Source organism: Phytophthora parasitica (assembly GCF_000247585.1).
Source record: "Phytophthora parasitica INRA-310 unplaced genomic scaffold supercont2.2, whole genome shotgun sequence".
Taxonomy (NCBI): Eukaryota; Oomycota; class Peronosporomycetes; order Peronosporales; family Peronosporaceae; genus Phytophthora; species Phytophthora nicotianae.
In genome coordinates, this window is record NW_008648988.1 from 1236030 (window position 1) to 1254765 (window position 18736).

The following is an 18736-nucleotide window of genomic DNA, read 5'->3' on the forward strand; positions in this document are numbered from 1 at the left end:
CTGAAGTTGTAGTCCTAGCCCGTGGTGGCCAAGCGTGTTGCGTGAAAAAAAATGCTATGTGAATTTAGGTAAGTGCGAATGGCTTCTCTCCAAAATGGAGCTTTTTTTTTGCTTTCGTCTTTGGTCAACAAAGAAGAAGGAAAAAGGGCTGGTTTGGACAGAGTGTGAAAGTTTTTGGTGTTTACTGGTAAACCAACATCATGCTCAATACGTAGCGTGTGTCATTTTACACAGAGCCGGCATTAAACATCGATAGTAAGACTCCCCGGGTAAAAAAACTGGCATTCGAGAGTCCTCCGACAGCGCTTTCGTAGCGCCGCTTTGAAATAGTAAAATGATGATGATGAAAGTGGCATTCCATTTCGTTTTGAAGTCTATATATATACATGAAGACGAGAGCCCAGAACAATTTTTTATTTTATTGTAAGAGCACTGGACGGAGGGTACTTGACGGCTGGGTTTTCCCATAAGGTCGCAAATAGATTGTCGAGCATTTGATGTAGAAATTCAAGAAGAAGCGTGAAGCTTCTTGGTTCAGTTCTTTCCTCAATCTAGAGTTAAGAATTACAACTCGCAAGAGGGGTTTATCAAGCAGGGTTCTTGTTGCTAGTTCTGTCATCGCTTGATGTATAGTATACGCGGCTCCGATCAATCTGTGATCCTTGGGCTAGAGCACATGTCCATTCAGACGCAATAAGGAAATTTGGGTGATCATGGAGGCGGCCTTCTGTTTTAGTTTCTGTAGAAGCCTTGTATGCATGTACCACTCGAGTACTTACGTATGCAAAAGAGAGAGCAAAATTCTACAAACGCACCTGTATTATCATACATCTCGAAGCAAGAAAAAAGAGTTTTCATTTGACGGTCCTTCTGGAAGTCACTAATATTGTTCGAAATGCGTCATCGTCAACTTCCTCCAGCTCAGTTGATTAGCAGAGACACACGAAGTAGTTCAACCGTCAGGGCGTTCTAGGATGGGACGTGGAAAGCAGAGCTGGAGACGATGTTCTGACGGCAGATCGGGCACGAAGGTCGCGGTAGTTGCTGAACGCAAGACGCGCAGTAGATGTGTCCACACGGAATCAACACGCGGTTCACCTGGTTCTCCAGACACACTGCACACACAAGCGAGTCTTGCACTTCCTTCTTCTCACGGATCACTGAGTCGATCTGCGCAGCCGCCGCACGACGACCAGCTTCGGCCACCTCCAGATGGCGCTGCAGTCGAAGGTTCTCAGCCATCAGGTCCTCGACGCTCGTATCCAACGTCACGTTCAGGCGTGACAGCAAATCGTTCACAGCCGACAAAACGTTCGCAGTCGACACCACCGCTGCGGGTGCATTGACGCTTGAAAATCCGGGCACAATTTCGCTGCCTTGTGTTTCTGGAGCAATCGCTACGACCGATGCAGGTAACGCTACGTTCTCCAAGTGGTTGGTTGTATGGTTCTCAACCATTCTTCCAGTCTGTACACCAGCACTGCTGCCACTGGTTCCCACCCGAGCGGAGCGGAAGAAGTGCAATTGCGTGGCTAGCATCCATCGTGTAGACGAACTACTCACCTTCACGTCGTATCGGCTTACTCCCGGTATGTCACTGGGTTCTCCCCTTAAAATCTTGCCGTAACACAACGTTCCGTTTTCATCTTCTACCGCGATGAGCTCTCCAGGCAGACAAGAGCGCAATGGCGCCAGCTCCACATTCGCACAGTCAGAGTCGCACAAAGGCTGTCCCAGCACTCCACGAAGCTTTTCAACGATCAATACGGGGTCTTCGTAGATGTCAAGCTGCTGAAGGACGTCAGGGATCTCCATCTCATCGCATGTCAAGATGGACTCTAGCACGGAGCAGTCCTGCAGCACTCCCCCAAGGAGCTGGTTGATGCATCGAGCGACCAAATGACTCACACGCATTCCCTTCTCAGATCGCGCCTCGAGTGTACGCTTTGTAATGTAAATTATTCTTCTCGTCTGGTCCAAGAACGACAAACTGCTCTGGCGCTCGGTCTTGGTCACGTCAACTCTACGAGCAGGGAAACCCAGCTTGGCAATGAAGCGCGAGTGCAGCTCCGCCACGCATTTCACTTCGTACTTCGCCAAATTCATGATCCGTTGGTTGAGGTCTTCAAAGTCGGGGATAAATCCAAACGCATCGTACGACGATGCCTTCTGCTGTTGCGCCGTGATGATTTTACGCAAACCGTCAGCGAATTGCTGCGAGGCCAACACGCTGTTAAAGTGCGCGATATCGTCACTAGCCAGCAGTTCAGTCGGATTCTCGCCACCATCTAACTCTTCCGTTACAATACTGGTAATTCCTGGTACTTCCAGCATCTTACAGCACCTTGTGCTAATACGAGGGTGAACCACATGGAGCTCCGTAAGATCAACACTTGAACACAGTGATGCAGAGTCGTTAAATGCCATCACCAACATCGACTGCATAACTGCTGTACCCGACGGAAGAAAGATGCTGTTCTTCTCCTCGCGCGAAAGGCGATAGTTAGATTCGGCCATTGCAGCGACGAGAAGATCGATGGCACGAGCAGCTGCGACCAGTTCATTCAAGTTGAGAGAGTGACCACAGCATTCATCCTTCAGGTCGCGTAGCAGCTGGATGTAATCGCTCACTTCAGGGGCTTCTTTCGAGCCCATGTATCCGAATAGCGTGTCGTACGCACCAAATACTCGAGGCACTTCAAACATCAGCGGTGCCAGATTCTCGCCCAAACGAATGAATAGACGAGAGCCCTTCACCAGAGTCGAACCAACTGGGATGACTGCCGCGTTCGCGAGGCGTTTCTGGGTTTCTGGTCCCAGTTCAACCCAGTTCTCCTGCAGAAACTTGAAAATTGCTTGGAACACCTCGACCATAGGCAAAAAGAACTGCCAATCTAGTGACCGGGACGACATGGCACGATCGCCATTCGTAATGGTCAACAGGTGCTTTACGACTTGATCTTGAGGAGGTGGAGATTTTATCCCCAGACGACTGTAAAGTACGCGTGGTGGTAGCGCTACGTTTGCCAGAATCGGCATAGTAGAGTAGACTAGCGCCTGGTCATCTGAAGTAGCACAATCAGCGTACTTGCGGACTACCGAGCGAGACGTAAACTGTCCTTCACGCTTCTGACGATCGACTGCAGCTCCATTCGAAGACTCCAATTCGTTTTCATACACAACCGCCGGGACGAACGACAGCGGCGTTATTCTATCGAAAAATGACCGAGATCGGTCAAACTTGTCAAAATTCTGAACGAAAAACTCGTGCAATGTCGTAATGAGATGCTCGTCTTCAGGCGCCAATGCTTGTTTACCCGAGAACTGTCCGTCGATGCGTAGCGCACACTCCACAAATATCTCGACGGTAACTTCGGTTTGTAGACCAATCTCACCCATCAGATCCAGCCACTCTGGCGTTCGATAGCGTTGCGCTGGAAATTGTCCGCGAACATCGGCATAAATTGTGGCGAGCACCTTGTTTCGAGGGTCGCAGTACGCACTTGCTGGGTGATAGCTTGCGCCTTCACTTTCATCGTCGCGGAATAGAGCCGATGTCTTGAGTAGAGTCGTCAATTCGGCATTACCGCGGAGTGATTGCCACTTCTGAAGAAGAATGTGCATCACCTGGTCACGCTGGGACTCGAGCAGTCCATTAAACATTGGAAGAATATAGATCAGGAGCTTGCTGTCACTCATTTCATCCACGCCAAGCTCCTTGTAGAACGCATTTAGGCGTGGATTACTCTTGAGAAAGCACTGCTGGGCATCAGGAGGCAACGGAATGTCCGTCAAGTTCAGTTCCGTCGGGATTAAAAAGAAATCTTGTCCACCGTGAATCGCACAGGGTACGTCGCAAATATTCACGAATATTGGTAGTTGTTTGAGCTTTTCCAGCTGGGCGCGGTTGTAGCCTCCGTTGGTCTCGCCGTTGTGCGCGAAAAACTCGGCAATAAGCACTGCACATGGTTCAGTTAAATCCTCCCACGCAAGTTCTTCCCAAGCTGAGGCGAAAACTCCGTCCAGAACGGCCAAACCCACTTCAGCGGATCGTGGAACGATATCGCGCTCCTGACCTCCAAGATACGCTAACTCCATCATCGACACATTTAGTTCCAACAGAATGTTATGAAGCGTCTCGCGACTGCAGAACTCGTGTGATTCATCCTCGACCGGATACACGGGGACTGCGAAACCTTCGCTAATGCCACCACTTTCATCGTCTTCTTCATCATTGCTGATGTCCTCTAGTGCCACTACTAAAGAACCGGGCGATAAAGGTGTTTCTCCGGAAGAATTTCCGCTTTCCACAACGCTTTCTGTGTTCGAGTTACGTTCTTCGCCCTGCGTTGATGATGAAATATCTTCCACCTCGACAGTAAGATCGCCTTCATCCGAAGCGGATACACTGTCATTGTCACTTGCAACGTCTTCATCGTCATCCACTTCTCCCCTTTCTTCGTCATCCGAACTTTCATCAGCTAGTTCATCCTCCTTTTTGAGCTTTTCAGAGCTTAGCTCCATCAACCGCTTGCGTTCAGCTTCCATGCCAGCCATCTTCTTGTCTTGCTCCGTAGTAGAAGCCAGAAATGCCTCTGCAACTTTTGCAGCTACCTCGTCGTCGGCTGAGCCGTCCCAAACGCATACTGCCATATCCATTTTAGCGCAAGAAATCAGTCGTGAACCCTTCACCGGGATTAAAGGCCAGTTCGCAAAATATCCCAAAGATCGACGCTCGAAGTGCACTACTTGCCAGAAGCGGTAAAGCCACAACTGATCAATCTCAACCGGCGAACTTGGATCCCAGTCAACAACTGCTCGGTTCTTCCAGGACGAGGGTAATACTCGCTCAATATTATCTGCCAGAGTCTTGATGGAAAAAGAAGTAAGCCCGAAAATGGACGTGAACCGAGTCTCCGAGAAATACTTGTGCAGTCTTTGGAACGCCGCAAGAGACACAAACATATTCCCAAGTGGCCGGAGCAACTCGATTTGGTTGAACGACGCGAGAATGTAGCTCGTTCGCCGTTGATTCACTCGAAGCACACCAATGCTTCCATCTTCTAGTGGCAGCAGCGATAGGCCATGGAATTCGGTCCATATAGGATCCGCTTCACTTGGCAACGGAAATGGCAAATCACTCAGGCAATACTCGAGCAGAGATAAGCAGACGTCGGAGAGGACCTCCGAGCTGCTCACACTTCTCAAAAAGCGACGCATAACTCTTGGAGTGACCGAGTAAATCCGTGACGGCAAGAGGCGAGAGCAATCTTGCAGAATTCTGGCCGGTATGTTGAACGCTGGAAAATGCAGCTGAGCAAAGGAGGCCACCTGCACGTGCACGTGATCATAGGAGTTCATTAGCACTATACAGAGTCAATTCGACAGGTTAAGCTTAGTGTACCTGAATATTCATGCCGCCCAAATCAAGTTGATAGCCGCTACTCAGCGCACGGAAGACGCCGTCAGTGCATAAGAACAACTCTCGTGTAGCAACGGAATGGTACGTATGCGCCTGTACGAGAGCGCCGAGTTCTTTATCACCTCGCTGCTAAGAGAAATCAACACGTTAGTACAATAGCAAGATGCAGCGACTCTAAAACCCTCAGCCTTACCTGTTGTAATGTCGGCCAGATTTTGTAAAGCGCCCTGGGGAAAGAACTTTCGTAGCGCCGCTTTGCAACCATAAGAAGCTTTGCATACGCGTCCGAGGCACCATCTTCTAATAGAATGCGGTTCCATCCAGCTGCGACCTGTAACTCGCTGCCGCTTGCGCCACCAGAATCGCCTTCTCGACCCGCTTGGTTCGGAGCAGCCAACACCAGTTGCTTGTCCTTAATGGTCTTCTTGAAGCAACCATTAATGTGGACGGGTAGCCCCACCTTTTGGTGCGTGTCCAAGATCTTGTACACACGACCCCGAAGTCGAGGAGCTGGCTTACCATCGCGAAAAATATGACACGCTACACTCACGTACGGCAACGAGTGAAGCATTTCATGAACTGGGGTGCATGCCAAATCGCGGCTTCTCCCCCATCCAATGTTGTCTGCGAACAACCAAGTATCGCGGTGCTGCCGATTCTCTAACTCAAGGTTGACCACGAACTCCATTTGGTTTTCAGGAATCTGTGGAGTCTTGAAGAAGCTCTGGAGTGAGAATCTCTTCTTCCACTCCTGGTTTTGCCGTGTTATGTTGCGTTTTCGAATCGTACGTTCAGGTGCTTCTAAGTATACCTCACCATGGCAATGAGATGCAAACTCGGATTCCTTCCCCACACTCCACAGCGAAATACGGTGGACGCACTCCGTAAATATCAGCGTATGGTACAGTTGCGATTTCAAGAATGCAACCAGTTTGTCTACTTCCTTTGTATCCAGCACATAGGCCGACACAGCTGATGCAGACTTGCGCCAGGGGAACCGAATTAACGTACTCTGCGTCCCTTGCGACACGTTACTTGGACACGAAGGCAGCGTAGTAAACGGTAATAGCTGGTCTGGGTATCGTACAAAATCTTGGCTTAGCACTTCATACCGTCGACCGACACTTGTTATCCGACCTGAGGCTGGCGCTGATGATGTCGTTGTCCCAGCAGATGAGGACAGATAGCAACCAGTCGGATCCAGCACGTAAAACCCCTCACCACTGAGAATTTGCATGCAGTCTGACACAGTAAAGCCGCAAAGAAGCCCCGCGCGTGATGACTCTCCTTGGAACAGGTTGTTAATATCGTTCTCGCTCAGCACCAGGCCGTGGATGTGAATGCACAGTGCTTCATCTTGAAGCGGTTGCAGAGACGGCTGGATCACACGCTGCGACGAGTGATGTCGGCTATCCAGGAAAAAGTCCACTTGCGAGCCTCCAAATCGCTCTGTGGCAAGGATCGTTTCCCAAAGGAGTGTGTGGAGCCATTCTGATCGAAGCGGCAACACGCTCTTTAAGGCATCAACTGGCGGACACACAACACGCCGACTAGTCACTGATGTCTGGGCCAGTGTGGAATGCAACGAAGCAGCACCCAACAGTCCCGCTACAGTTTTAGGGACTTTATTTGATACAAACGTTGCTCCCCGTCGAACTTCTCGTGAGTCGTTCCATTCCATGTCGTCAAAGGTCAATTGCGCGGCAGAAACAAGACGATTCGACTGATCCAGCAACACCATTTCCTGTGATACGAACGAGCCCAGTGCTGACTCCAATGACGACGTGTCGTCCGCGACAGTTTCGTAGATTTTCAGACATGCCGCGACTTGCTTATCATGCAAAACTATGTTTCGTGGTAGTCTCATGATCGCCTCTAAGTAATCGACTGTATCGAAATAGTTCTTCAGCCCAAAGGAAGCAAGGAGCGACCGCGGGATAATATGCTCGCTCGGACAGGAGTACAACAGAGGCTCCAAGGCAGAGTCAGCCTCCACAGCAATTTGGCAAGGATATGCAAACCCCCTGCCAGTCCAGATCCAAAAAGCATTCGCCAATTTGCGATACACGGGCGACGTTTTCCAAGCTTCTTCGTCTGCGAGTCTACAGCTTTCCAGCTCCTCATACATCAGGTGGACTTCTGATAATGGAAAGCGCCAGCTGGGCAAAGTGGAAGACGCTTCAGCATCCTTCTTGCGGCAGTATTCTTCCCATTGGAACGCGATGGCTTCAAGCTGCTTTGCAATCACGAAAGAATCGACTTGTTCATTCCACCCGAACGCACCGATGAGTTCTTCTGACGTAAGCTCGCCATCCAGAATATCCATTGAAGACGAACAAAGCCACTAAGAGACACATGAATGAGAAGCAAAATACACACAGATTAGTCGACCTCTCCCAATCAGATCAAATAACACAACAGTACGTACCGCATCTTTTAGTGGGCGTATCTTCGATGCATTTGACAGAGTGGGTCGATGATCGACACTGCCGGTTGACCTTTTCCATGGCATCGCGGGGTCGGGTGATTCTAGTCGAACAGGTAACCATTTAACGTCTTTCAATTCCGCCACAATGTCCAGTATTGCTCGTCTTTCGCTGTTTTCTTCCTGCTCAGCGATGGAATCATTTGAAGTTGTCTCCGACATCATCGCATCAAAATGTTTGTTGACAATCGATAGCAAGCTGTGAGCCTTGACGCACGCCTGGTTGGCAGAATCGTCACTGCTTTCTCCATACATCGCCTCAATGGAACGTGCACTTTCCAGCACGGCATGGCAGGATAAACCAGTACGAAGGCCTAGCGACCGCAGAATCTGAACCATCAATGGAGTTGAGAATGCTTGAGCTGGAAGACTGTTCTCTCCAACTAGGTCACTCAGCTCGCTCACACTTGGATCGTGAAGCTGACGGACTTCACGAAAAACTCGCTTCCTGGATGGAATGACAGCTTGCGTTGCAATAACATCGCGAAATCGCGAGTCGTTTCGCTGGTGATACGAAAGTGTCTCCAGTGCACCAACAATTACGGAATCGACCAAATCTCCATCTCGTTTTTCCAGTTCATCCAACCGAGGGAAAACATAGTCCAGCAAGATCCTCGTGTCGGTCCATTCATCGATCCCGCAGTCGCGAAGAAACCTCCTCAACGACTCCTTCTCAGCATGGAAAAAGGAGTCATCAAGAATTCTGCTATCCGCATTTGTATCAGGTAAGTACCCCCCTCGCCTCAAGCTCAGGAACTGCGCACTGTTGTTGTCTTGAGCACTTGCTGCGGTGAAAACAGAGTTCCTGTACACAGGAAATATGGGGAGTTCGAATAGAATTGGCTGCAAGTCGTTTGACACGGTGTCAAATGTGTTCTGAGCGAAGAAGTCACACAGCACCTGCCGCTCAGTCGCCGTTGTTGCAGCGAAAATGTCGTCGAAACTTTGTCTGTTGTGTTGGAACTGGTGACGGCTTAAAGCTGCTAGAAGTCCATTCGAAGTCAACTTATGGGTATATTTGCGTGCCAACAACCACTGCTTGCTCCTCTCACCGTTCACGTACGACATATCCACAATATGAACGCCAACTTTCGCCAATACATGCTGAAGTTGAGAGAGTAGTTCCGGCGACAGCGGAGATGATTCCGAAGGAGGAAAAACGAGACTGATGCTTGCAGATAAGCAAACCCATCGGTTTCCTTCGTCGCAAACGATGGGAATCAACGGCCACTTCATGAAACTTTGGGGTAGTTGTTCAAGTGTCTGTAACTGAGTCTCCGCATACGTCCACAGTAAGCGGATCCAGTCCTTTTTGGCTTGCGTTTCATCCATTGCTGATGTCGATGTCAGAGCAAACATATCCTTCTGAATTTTGCTCCAGCAACGACCCAATACGTGGGGCAAGAAACTCTCCAGTATGGTTTCGAGGCTCACCACACCAAGATTTGAGTTCTCGTACACAGCAGGCAATTGATCAAACAACTCCTTAAACTCTCCACGCACCACACGATGCTGAAAGTCTGCCAGGAGCTCTTCTTCTATCGCATTTCCAAAGAAGAAGGTCAGCTGCTGCTTCCTACTTGAATCCGTGTCATCGTTCGTGTCCGTGAAGCAAAGTCTTTCAAATTTCCCGTTTTTTAGGGGCAGCAGTGGTAATTGGTTAAGAGCTTGAGCCGCAAGGAGGTTTGAAGGGCCCAGGCAATCCGACATGCAGAACTGAACAACCCGTTTGAGACCGTCCTGATTCAAGACAGATAAAAAATCTCCCGTTCGCGTCAGTTGCCGGAAAAAGCCAGGTGTCATTGCTCCATGAACAGCATTCAGCTGGATCAACAAGTTGCGCAGAGCCACGGGTAAATGCACGGTCGCTAGTGACACGGTACCCAGTGCAGCTTCAAGTGTTTCCCAGTCGGTCAGACTGTCATCTACCAAGACACAAGAACTTGGAGCGACAGATCTCCTGGGGGCTTCCACGAGTGTATTACTCATCACTTGGCTTGGTGACGCGAAGAACATCGGTTGGTTCTTCATAATGCGAAAAAGTTCGAGCACAACGCTGTCCCAGGGACTGGCAGGGAGATTCGTCGGAAAAAACGGCAAATACTGAGAGAAATCCCCTTGACTCATAGCTTTCGCTTCCAGTAGGAAGGCTAAGTACGCGGGTGCGACTGCATCCACCAACAGATTTGCGTTCCATTCTGACCGCAATTTTCCATCACCACTCATATCATCTCCAGTCCAAATGTCACGTCGATTCGAGGACAATTCAAAGTAGCCATTAACGTGGACAGGTAACCCAACGCGAACAGGAAGGGGTAAAAAGCAGAATGCACGACCTTCCATCGGCTCTTCGTCAATTCGACTGGCAATGCCCACCCACGGAATGAGCTTTAAAGACTCGTTTTCAGCAGCACAAGCCATGTCGCGTGCCTTCCCCCCACCAATTTGGTTGCATACCAAGTATTTCTCAGTAGTCTCCTCCATCCGATGATCCATTTCCACCTCTGATTCTTGGTGGGATGTCACTGTACCAAAGCGGTGGAACGAGTCTTGAAGTTCCTTTTGTTGTCGTCGTCGAATGTGGAGCACCTGACTCACAGAGGGAAGCTCTTGTGTCGGCGTGGAGCGCAAGCGGGCATAGAACTCTCTCTTAGCGGACAACTCCGTCGTACCAGAGGTGCTTTCAGTATTCCTCATAAATCGATCGATTTCTCGCCATGATTCGCCGCGATCTTCTTCGGGCACTTCTGCATCATACAAAAGTACAGGTGATTGGTCGATCTCTGGTTGGAAGTAAACTTCCACCTTGCGGACGTTGCGCAGGAACAACAATGTGTCAATAATCGACGCCTGGAAACTTTTGAACAACTCCACAATTTCGCGGTGCGAGTAGCCTCGACGTTTGATTTCGCTGCTTTCTGCGAGTGTACTATCACGGAGCGGAAAGCGGAATAACGTACCCTTGTAATGGTGCTCTAGGTCGCATCCAAACACACCCTTGAATGGCGCAAATTGGTCCGGGAATTGCTTCACGATGTTGGCGTTTGCGAAACGAATCTTGATTCCAGGGTTCACAGCTGATATGCCGGGCAGGTGGGTAGCATGAGGGTCAAACATCACTGCATGAAACGAATACATTAAAATCATTAGTAAATCACCACAGACCCCCTTATTAAAGCAACAGTAAGTGACGCACCAATAGACTTGGCTGAAACAATCGAAGGCAGGTCTGTAAAATGGTACACCGAGTTAAATCCAAGTCCAAACCGTCCTGTCGTAGCGGCCCGTTGCAGCTTGCTGGCCTGACCTATGCGTGCAAGGTTAATAAAATCTCCATCGCTGAACTCTGCATCGTTATACTGCAAACACACACACACACACACACACACACACACACACACGGCATGGTCAAACGATTGAAAATGTTGCAGATACAGAAAAGGAAAAACGTACGCAATAGAGTGCTGGTCCCTGCCACTTCGCCATAGCTGGGCTTAACAACGAAGAAGTCCCGTACGTGCAGTTGTTGTACAACACAGCGACGCGAGTAGCTCCGGCATCATCTGCGTTTTGAATGAGCTCACTGATGATATTTGGTCCATCGGGGTACTGCTCCAGGATGTGCGCAATTCGCTTTGTCAGCGCTTCTGTCTGACCAAAAGCCTCGACATCCCCGAAAGACATGGCTTCGTGGCCGCTCTCATTCAACAACTGGTTGCGTAAGGACCGAGATCCAATTTTTGCAGCGACTTCATTGGAGATTTTGGGGTGAATAAATCGAATGGACCCTGAAGAGGTCTCGTAATCATGTTCATCCAGCCAGGGAGCATCATCATACGTCAAACTTGCTGCGAATTCCAGAACTCCATCTCGATCAGGAGCGAACAACTCATAATCAGAGTGATGCTGGAGCGTGTCGCTAATCAATTGAATCAATCCGATCGCTGTCGTCAGTCTATCACCCGAGAGGGGGGCAGCCTTAGTGTTCCCTACTTCTGACGTTACCCCAGCTGAGCAGTCCTTGTACATAGATCCAAGAACGTGAACGTAATCTGCCAGTGCAAACCTTTCTCGGACACCAATCGCTCGTAAAAAGGGTCGGAAATGAAGCAGCTCATTTGGAACCGTGTACAAATACGGTTCAGCGTTCACAACAGCAACGTTGGCCACGTGGTTTGCCGACACAAAGCGGTCACCAACCCATACGTACTTGCCGTTTCCAGACAAAACTGCTAGCACCTGGCTCCGGCGCCCCCCCAGCTCAGTCTCAAAAAACACCGATAGTACCTGGTATATGTTGTACACCGCAGACCAAATCACGTGCGTGTCATTGTCAGCACCAGATTTCAGCTCGCCACAACCCTGCACTCGCTGGGCGTCGAATAGTAGCGAGATCTTCTTTAGCTGAGCAGCGATCGTCTCAACTGGTACAAGTTTATCCCACCCCAGCACGTCTCGTAAGACTTCTGAATGCACCGAGCACTTAATGATGTGAAATTGAGATGAACAAAGCCACAATTGTTTTGTCGGCCGGGATTGCTGCGACGATGCGACGATAATTCGCTCCCCTTGTTTGTACCACGGTGCTGCGGGGTGTGGTTTTTCCTCATACACTGGGATCCACACGATAATCGCTAACTTCGCTTTAAAGTCTTCAATCTCAGCTCTCTCCATCGCCTGCCCCTCCAATTCTTCTGCAGTTGGTACGTTGTCGTCATGGAGCGAGTCAAGTCCGCGTAAACGATCGTCACCTATGAAATTTCGTAAAAAGCGCATTCCCTTGCTCTTTTTGCTTCTCTTTGCATGATTCTGCGGTTTCCGCTGGAGTGATGTAGGAGTTACTAGCTGTTCCATGTGTATGTCGACGTACTGAAAGAATTTGACGGAACGGGTGCGCAACTTCTCACACGTAGCCTCCAGTTCAGCGTCGTCTTTCAGCTCAGCGCTGGCGGCTGTGATCTTCATTTGGTCGTTCTCCAAAGACACCGCTAGAGACAAAATGGATCGTCGGGATAACGTACGCTGTAGTCCAATAGATCGCAGCGCAGAAAGAGGCTGGGGATCTTGAAGATCAAGCGCTGGGAAGAACGAGTCATCCATGATGTCCATGAACTCGTCGATTTCTGGGTCATACAAGTCGTCAATGCATTTCAGGTCTCCTGTCATTGTCGGGAAAATCGCTGCAGTCTCGAGAATACTTGACAGAATACCGTCGTGATCTTGCGCTAGCAAGGAAGATAGTTCTAGCAGCAGCTGGTACACAAATTTTACGCGAGCATCGGGCTTGATGCGATTGAAACGCGGAATCAGGTGCTTTGCAAAAAGCTCGACTTTAGAGATCCGTCGAGCACCAAGGTGTGCCAGAAATTCCGCCAGTACTGCGTCGCCTTCTTTCACAAAAACGAAGTTGTCATCGAGAAATTTCGGAGCAATGCCCACGCATAGCAAAGATTCGTGATGGTGCTCCTCGATCTCCGCCAGTGACACGAACACAGGAGAAAATCCACTGCCCAAGCTATCAATCTCTTCTTCACTGTTCATCCACTGAGTACCTCGCTCTTCAATACGGGGAATCGTCCGAAACCCTGGAAATATCGGCAACTTGCAGCAGATTTGCTTGTGGCTCGCGCCAATATCTTCGATATCTCCAGACATTAAAAACTTAAGCAAGTGCTCCCTGTCAGACTTCTCGGTGCGTTCGAATAATGCCTTCGCCTGAGCTGGTAACGTCAAGCCTCCTGCGCCTAAGGCCACTCCAATGCACGACAGCACACCGGCAGGTGTTGGCTGCTGAATATACTGCCATACCTCCGGGTTCGGCTGGAAAGATGCAAACAGGTTTGGAAGAAGAAGCCGTACTTGTATCTTTTCCAAGCACTCCAGGCAACCTTCAGGAATAAGCTCGGCACTCAGCACACCTGCTGAAGCACTCAACTGCGCCAGTTTGTGTGAAGATGTTGGCACAATTGGCCACTTATCATTAAATGAGGATAGGTGCTTGCTCTTGCCAATGTAATTCCAGAGATGCCGAAACCATTCCTCATTTGGTTCATCACGTTCACCTGTTCCGCTCCACGGAACCACCAGCTTTCCAAACCACGCAGCAGGCAATACCACTGCCAGCATATCTTCAAAGCCTTGAAAATCCAGTTTTTGCACGTTAAGCTGCTTTTGCGCCTGAACCGTGGACAGCAGCTTTAGTTCATCTGCACCAATAGCGTCGATATGCATTAAATGACCACGTGCTTTCTCCAGTAATTCCAATTCCTCGCGGTTTGGGATGTATAATGTGATATTGGCTCCTTCTCCACTTACAATCGATGGATTCGGATTCTGCAGCAACCAATTGAGCGCCACTTCCACTCCATTGTCCCCTGCCACCGCTAGCGCGAACACTGCATGCTGTCGCGTAAATCCCATGGAACACAGGTACTCAAGCTCATTAGGAACAACTTTAGAGCGATTTTCAAACACTCGAAGTGTTCCATCTGCCACCGGGAGAAAGTTGACACCGACAAGCGTATTTAAGCGGCTGGGCTCCAAGTCACTCAGCATAAAGCTTAACAAGCACTTGATAGCGCCTTGATCATCCGCATGACTTGAATGCTTGCTTTTGTATGCCTCTCGTACAGTTTGCGGTTCAACGTACGACGGAACCGTTCCCGTTTTTACCAGTACACGCTCAAGATCTTCGGCCAAGTTCCGGACAACAGGAAAACCGTCATCAATTAACAGTTGCTCCAGATGCTTCGAATTCAAGTAGCTGCTGCGAATCACCATACTCTCCGAAGGAGACACCCAGCGTCCACCTCCAACTTCACTGTACAAACACGGTTTATTGCGAACCAACGAGAAAAACGCGTACGTGAGAGAGTCCCAGGGCGCTGGCGGGAGAGCTTGTGGTAGTAGCTGGACGTGTTGCCTTGGCTCCATAACTTGATTGTTAGCCAGGTGTAATATAGCTCGAACATAACATGGCGCAATCACATCGCGGAGCAAGGCAATATTCCACTGTGCACGAAGCAAACCGTCCCCACTTAGACCCTCACCAAACCAAATGTCACGACGGTTAGACGAGAGTTCGAAGTATCCGTTCACCTGATGAGCATAGTAGAAACAAAATCAACATTGGTTAGCAGGTTTACACGTTTCCAGGCAGTGAATGCTTACATGCACAGGTAAATACGTATGGGTCGGCAGCGGCAAGAAACAAAAAGCCAAGCCAGACGTAGCAGTATTTGCGGAATCAGCAGTCGTTGACACAGCTACACCGCCCCACGGGACTAGACGCTGACTCGCATTCGCTGGATCGCATGCTATCTTGGAGCATTCTCCACCACCAAGCTGATTCATGATCAAGTACTCAAATTTCTTCGTCAAACCTGCGGTGCAATGCCGAGCTTCGATATTCAACGGATAGTCGCAAACGATTCCTGTACATGCAACGAATAATTAGAGAAGTCCAGCGGACAGACCAAATGTATCAGCAAGTACTGCATACCATCAGTTGAGAATCGCTGAGTGGCGGGTTGATGATTCGAGCTCAGACTTGTATGCTTCAGCGAGCGCATTGCTTTGATCTCCGACGTCATATTGCTGATCGACGCTTCGTGCAGAACAGTTGGGGTATCTTCTCCAGCTCTCCATTCCCATATCGATATCTTGCATACATTGCGTAAGAAAAGCAACACGGTCGGCAAGCTGTCAGCAAATTCCTTCAGCATTTCTGCCATTTTTGCAGGCGTTTGAGCACGATTCGAGAGCTTGCTTCGCTGCGCTTGCTCTTCTGTCCGAAGTGCAAGGCGAAAAATAGTTCCCTTGAGCGAGTAAGTAAGTAAGAAACGTTAATTACCATGAAATGAAGTGGGCGAGGAAGTGAGGCATCGTAACTTACCGAAAAGGGTTCCGAAAAGTTGCATCCAAAGCATCGGAACGGAGAGATTTGATCCGGAAAGTTGCTCACCAGGTTGGGATGTGCGATATAGTCGATCATCTTCCCTGGGTTACTCGGGTTGACGTTGGGTAAGTGGCAAGCCTATCGTGACAACCAAAACGCGATGCATAACTGCTTGTCAGCCCCTGTAGCTCTCTAACAAGTCTTAAGCAATGTATTTTACAAACCTGTGGGTCAAAGAAGACCAACTGCGAACCGCTAACGAACGCAGGAAGATCAGTGACATGATACACTGCGTCGAAGCAAACGAGAAACACCAAAACGTTTAAATGTTGACCCTTCTGTTGTAAAAAGCATATCCACGGAATACAAATTATTGTACCAGAGTTAAAGCCGACGCCAAAGCGTCCAGTCTTCCACCCTTTCGAGTTGTCCTTCTTTAGCGAGTCTCCGATGCGCTACACATCCCATTTAGTGACAAGCACCAATCAGTGTTCTACAGCCCTTTACCCCAGCAATGAATCTACCCTGCTCTACCTGAATCGACTGAAAGTCGGCATCACTGAACGTGGCGTTGTTATGAACCAGCAACGACGGACCTGGAGCGCAGTGACAGCCAAAAGCATCACAGCGATAGTTAGTACTAATTAGACTGGAAGACAAACGTAGTCTTCACTGACCTTGGAAGGATGCCAGCTTTTCGTATGCGAGGCCCGTCGCCGCGTGCTGGCGATAATCCAGACACAGGTTCACCTCCGTGGCGCCAGCATCGTCGGCATTCTGCACCATTTCCTTGAAGATGGACGTGCCCTCTGCAAGAAGCAATAGACGTCAACCCATCAGGAGAAATATCAGGGTTAGAAATGCGCTCCCCCGTTGCCCAGCGACTGCGTACCGGGATAGTTGCGCAGGATCTCGCGGATGCGCACCGTGAGGTCGATCTTCTGGCCGAAGTCATCACCAAAGTACACGTCCGCGTCCACCATGCCGACTCGGAAGAACTTGAGCTTGCAGTGAAAAACAAAGAAAAGGTGCTTTTTGACGAGAAAACGTCATAAAGCATTTTTCCTGAAAAAAGTTCTTGCTCATAGCTTGTGGCCCACCATAATAAAAAAAGATCAAAAGTGGTCCGAAACCAATGCGCACTTTTTTCTATACAAAGTACTTTTTATTCAAAAAGCCATTCCTTTCAGTGACAAACAAAAGCAAATCATCAATACTAAACGGGTGACACGGACGCCCTGCGGATGATCATCAGAGAAGATACTTCTAAACCGCTACATGAAATGGACCACGCCATTCGCCGCCTTTGCACGCTGGCGAAACACCAAGGTGTTCTGCCTCCACGGAACACACAAACGTTCATGCCTAGCAAACGCAGGAATACTGAGTCACACTCACCAGGAAACCGTCCATCCAAAGTGGGAAAGCACAGTCATACAGCAAAGCCGGGGAAGAGCGTGCGCAAAGACTACTCCAAGGCTCGCTGCGGAGAGTGCGGGGAGTACGGTCACACGACGGGCTACGATAACACCTACATCCGCCGGCAACACGGAGCGGCCCGAGCAGCATCACAACTGCCACAAGCAACTAAGCTACGGATCGATTGTCAAGCTCCGAGGATGAAGACAAGGGAGGATCCTCTGACACCAGTGAGAAAGCCTAGAGATCGCGGGAACTGCTGGAGATCCCACGTCATGTTCATGACCCGGGAATTGCCGGTAGTGCCCCGATAATCGATTCAGGATCAACTTACCACATCACAGGCGACCCATCCAAACTTTTTGACATTCAAGCGTGCAAGACGTACGCAGTCGAACTGGCCAATGGCAACTTGATAACAGGCAGGCAACGAGGAAAAATGAAACTCGACAGAGTCAACAACGTCGTATTGGACAACGTCGTCTACGCACCCGGTTTCAGTCACACATTAATCTCGGTGAAGCAGCTGATAGACAGCGGAAAGAAAGTGGAATTCACCGACAAGGAGCGTCTAGTGTACGGCAACCCTGTCCTATGAGGAGACATGACGCGCGGCGTATACACTCTGAAGATTCCACCTAAGCTAGCCCTGACAGCATTACGTCCAAATTCGATCGAAGGTTGGCACCAAAGACTTAACCACCTCAAGTATCGAGCAGTTGGTGAGCTGGCAAGATCCGGAGCCGTTAAAGGAATGAAGATCATTGGATCGACTACTCCACGGAGCACGTGCGAGATTTGTGTCAGAAGCAAGATCACTAAGGCACCAGCGCCACGAGCAGCCACGCGTTCCCCTGACGCTCAGGACGAAGTTTGTCACGGAGATCTGGCCGACCCCTTTCAGCGCAGCTACAATGGAAACCGGTATTACCTCGCACTGAAATGGATGGGGCACACGTCAGTATATTTCCTCAAGCACAAGAGTGACGCAGCCAAGAACTTCCAGACTTACATGCACATTGTGAACCGCAGATTCGACCGCCGGAAGACAATCAAGGTGTGCCGTTCGGACAATGGTGGAGAATTCCTTGATGGGGAGTTCCAAAAGGTTTGCGACGAGCAAGGGATATCCACGGAAATGTCAGAGCCTGAGGTGCATCATCAAAATGGAGTGACTGAACGTACGCATCGGACTCTAACCGAATGTGCACGAGCCCTCATGCTACAAACCGATCTGCCACACTACTTCTGGGAGTACGCTGCCCGCAGCGCTGTTCACACACGAAATCGAGTACTCACCAAGGGAGACAAGTACAAGACGCCATTTGAGAAGTTCTGGGGCAGAAAACCCGACCTTAAATTCGTGAAACCGTTCGGTCAAAGATGTGTTGTATTGGTTCCACCGGAGCAACGATCCACAAAGTTCCAGTTTCGACCAAAAGGACGCACGGGGGGTTTCCTGGGCAGCGATCCACAGCGAAAAGGCTACTTTGTCTATGTCACCGGACGAGGT

The 18736-nt window shown here is 49.6% G+C and overlaps 1 protein-coding gene across 6 annotated transcripts; it reads right to left on the reverse strand.

Annotated features, from left to right (window-relative positions):
* Positions 1-741: 741 nt before the first annotated feature.
* Positions 742-16840, reverse strand: PPTG_02450 (hypothetical protein). 6 transcript variants are annotated; one of them, XM_008893534.1, is made up of 14 exons: positions 16697-16840; positions 16482-16613; positions 16339-16400; positions 16184-16259; positions 16029-16093; positions 15802-15942; positions 15409-15724; positions 15078-15340; positions 11361-15005; positions 11104-11266; positions 7851-11026; positions 5616-7766; positions 5405-5548; positions 742-5331 (listed from the first exon to the last, which is right to left on the reverse strand). In XM_008893534.1, the coding sequence occupies exons 1-14, from the start codon at positions 16785-16787 to the stop codon at positions 970-972; spliced, it is 14787 nt and encodes a 4928-aa protein (XP_008891782.1). In that variant the 5' UTR covers positions 16788-16840; the 3' UTR covers positions 742-969. The 6 variants fall into 6 exon arrangements, with proteins under 6 accessions (XP_008891782.1, XP_008891781.1, XP_008891778.1 ...); XM_008893533.1 differs by having other exon boundaries at positions 5405-5551; XM_008893530.1 differs by having other exon boundaries at positions 5405-5551; positions 16029-16259.
* Between the last annotated feature and the right edge of the window lie 1896 nt (positions 16841-18736).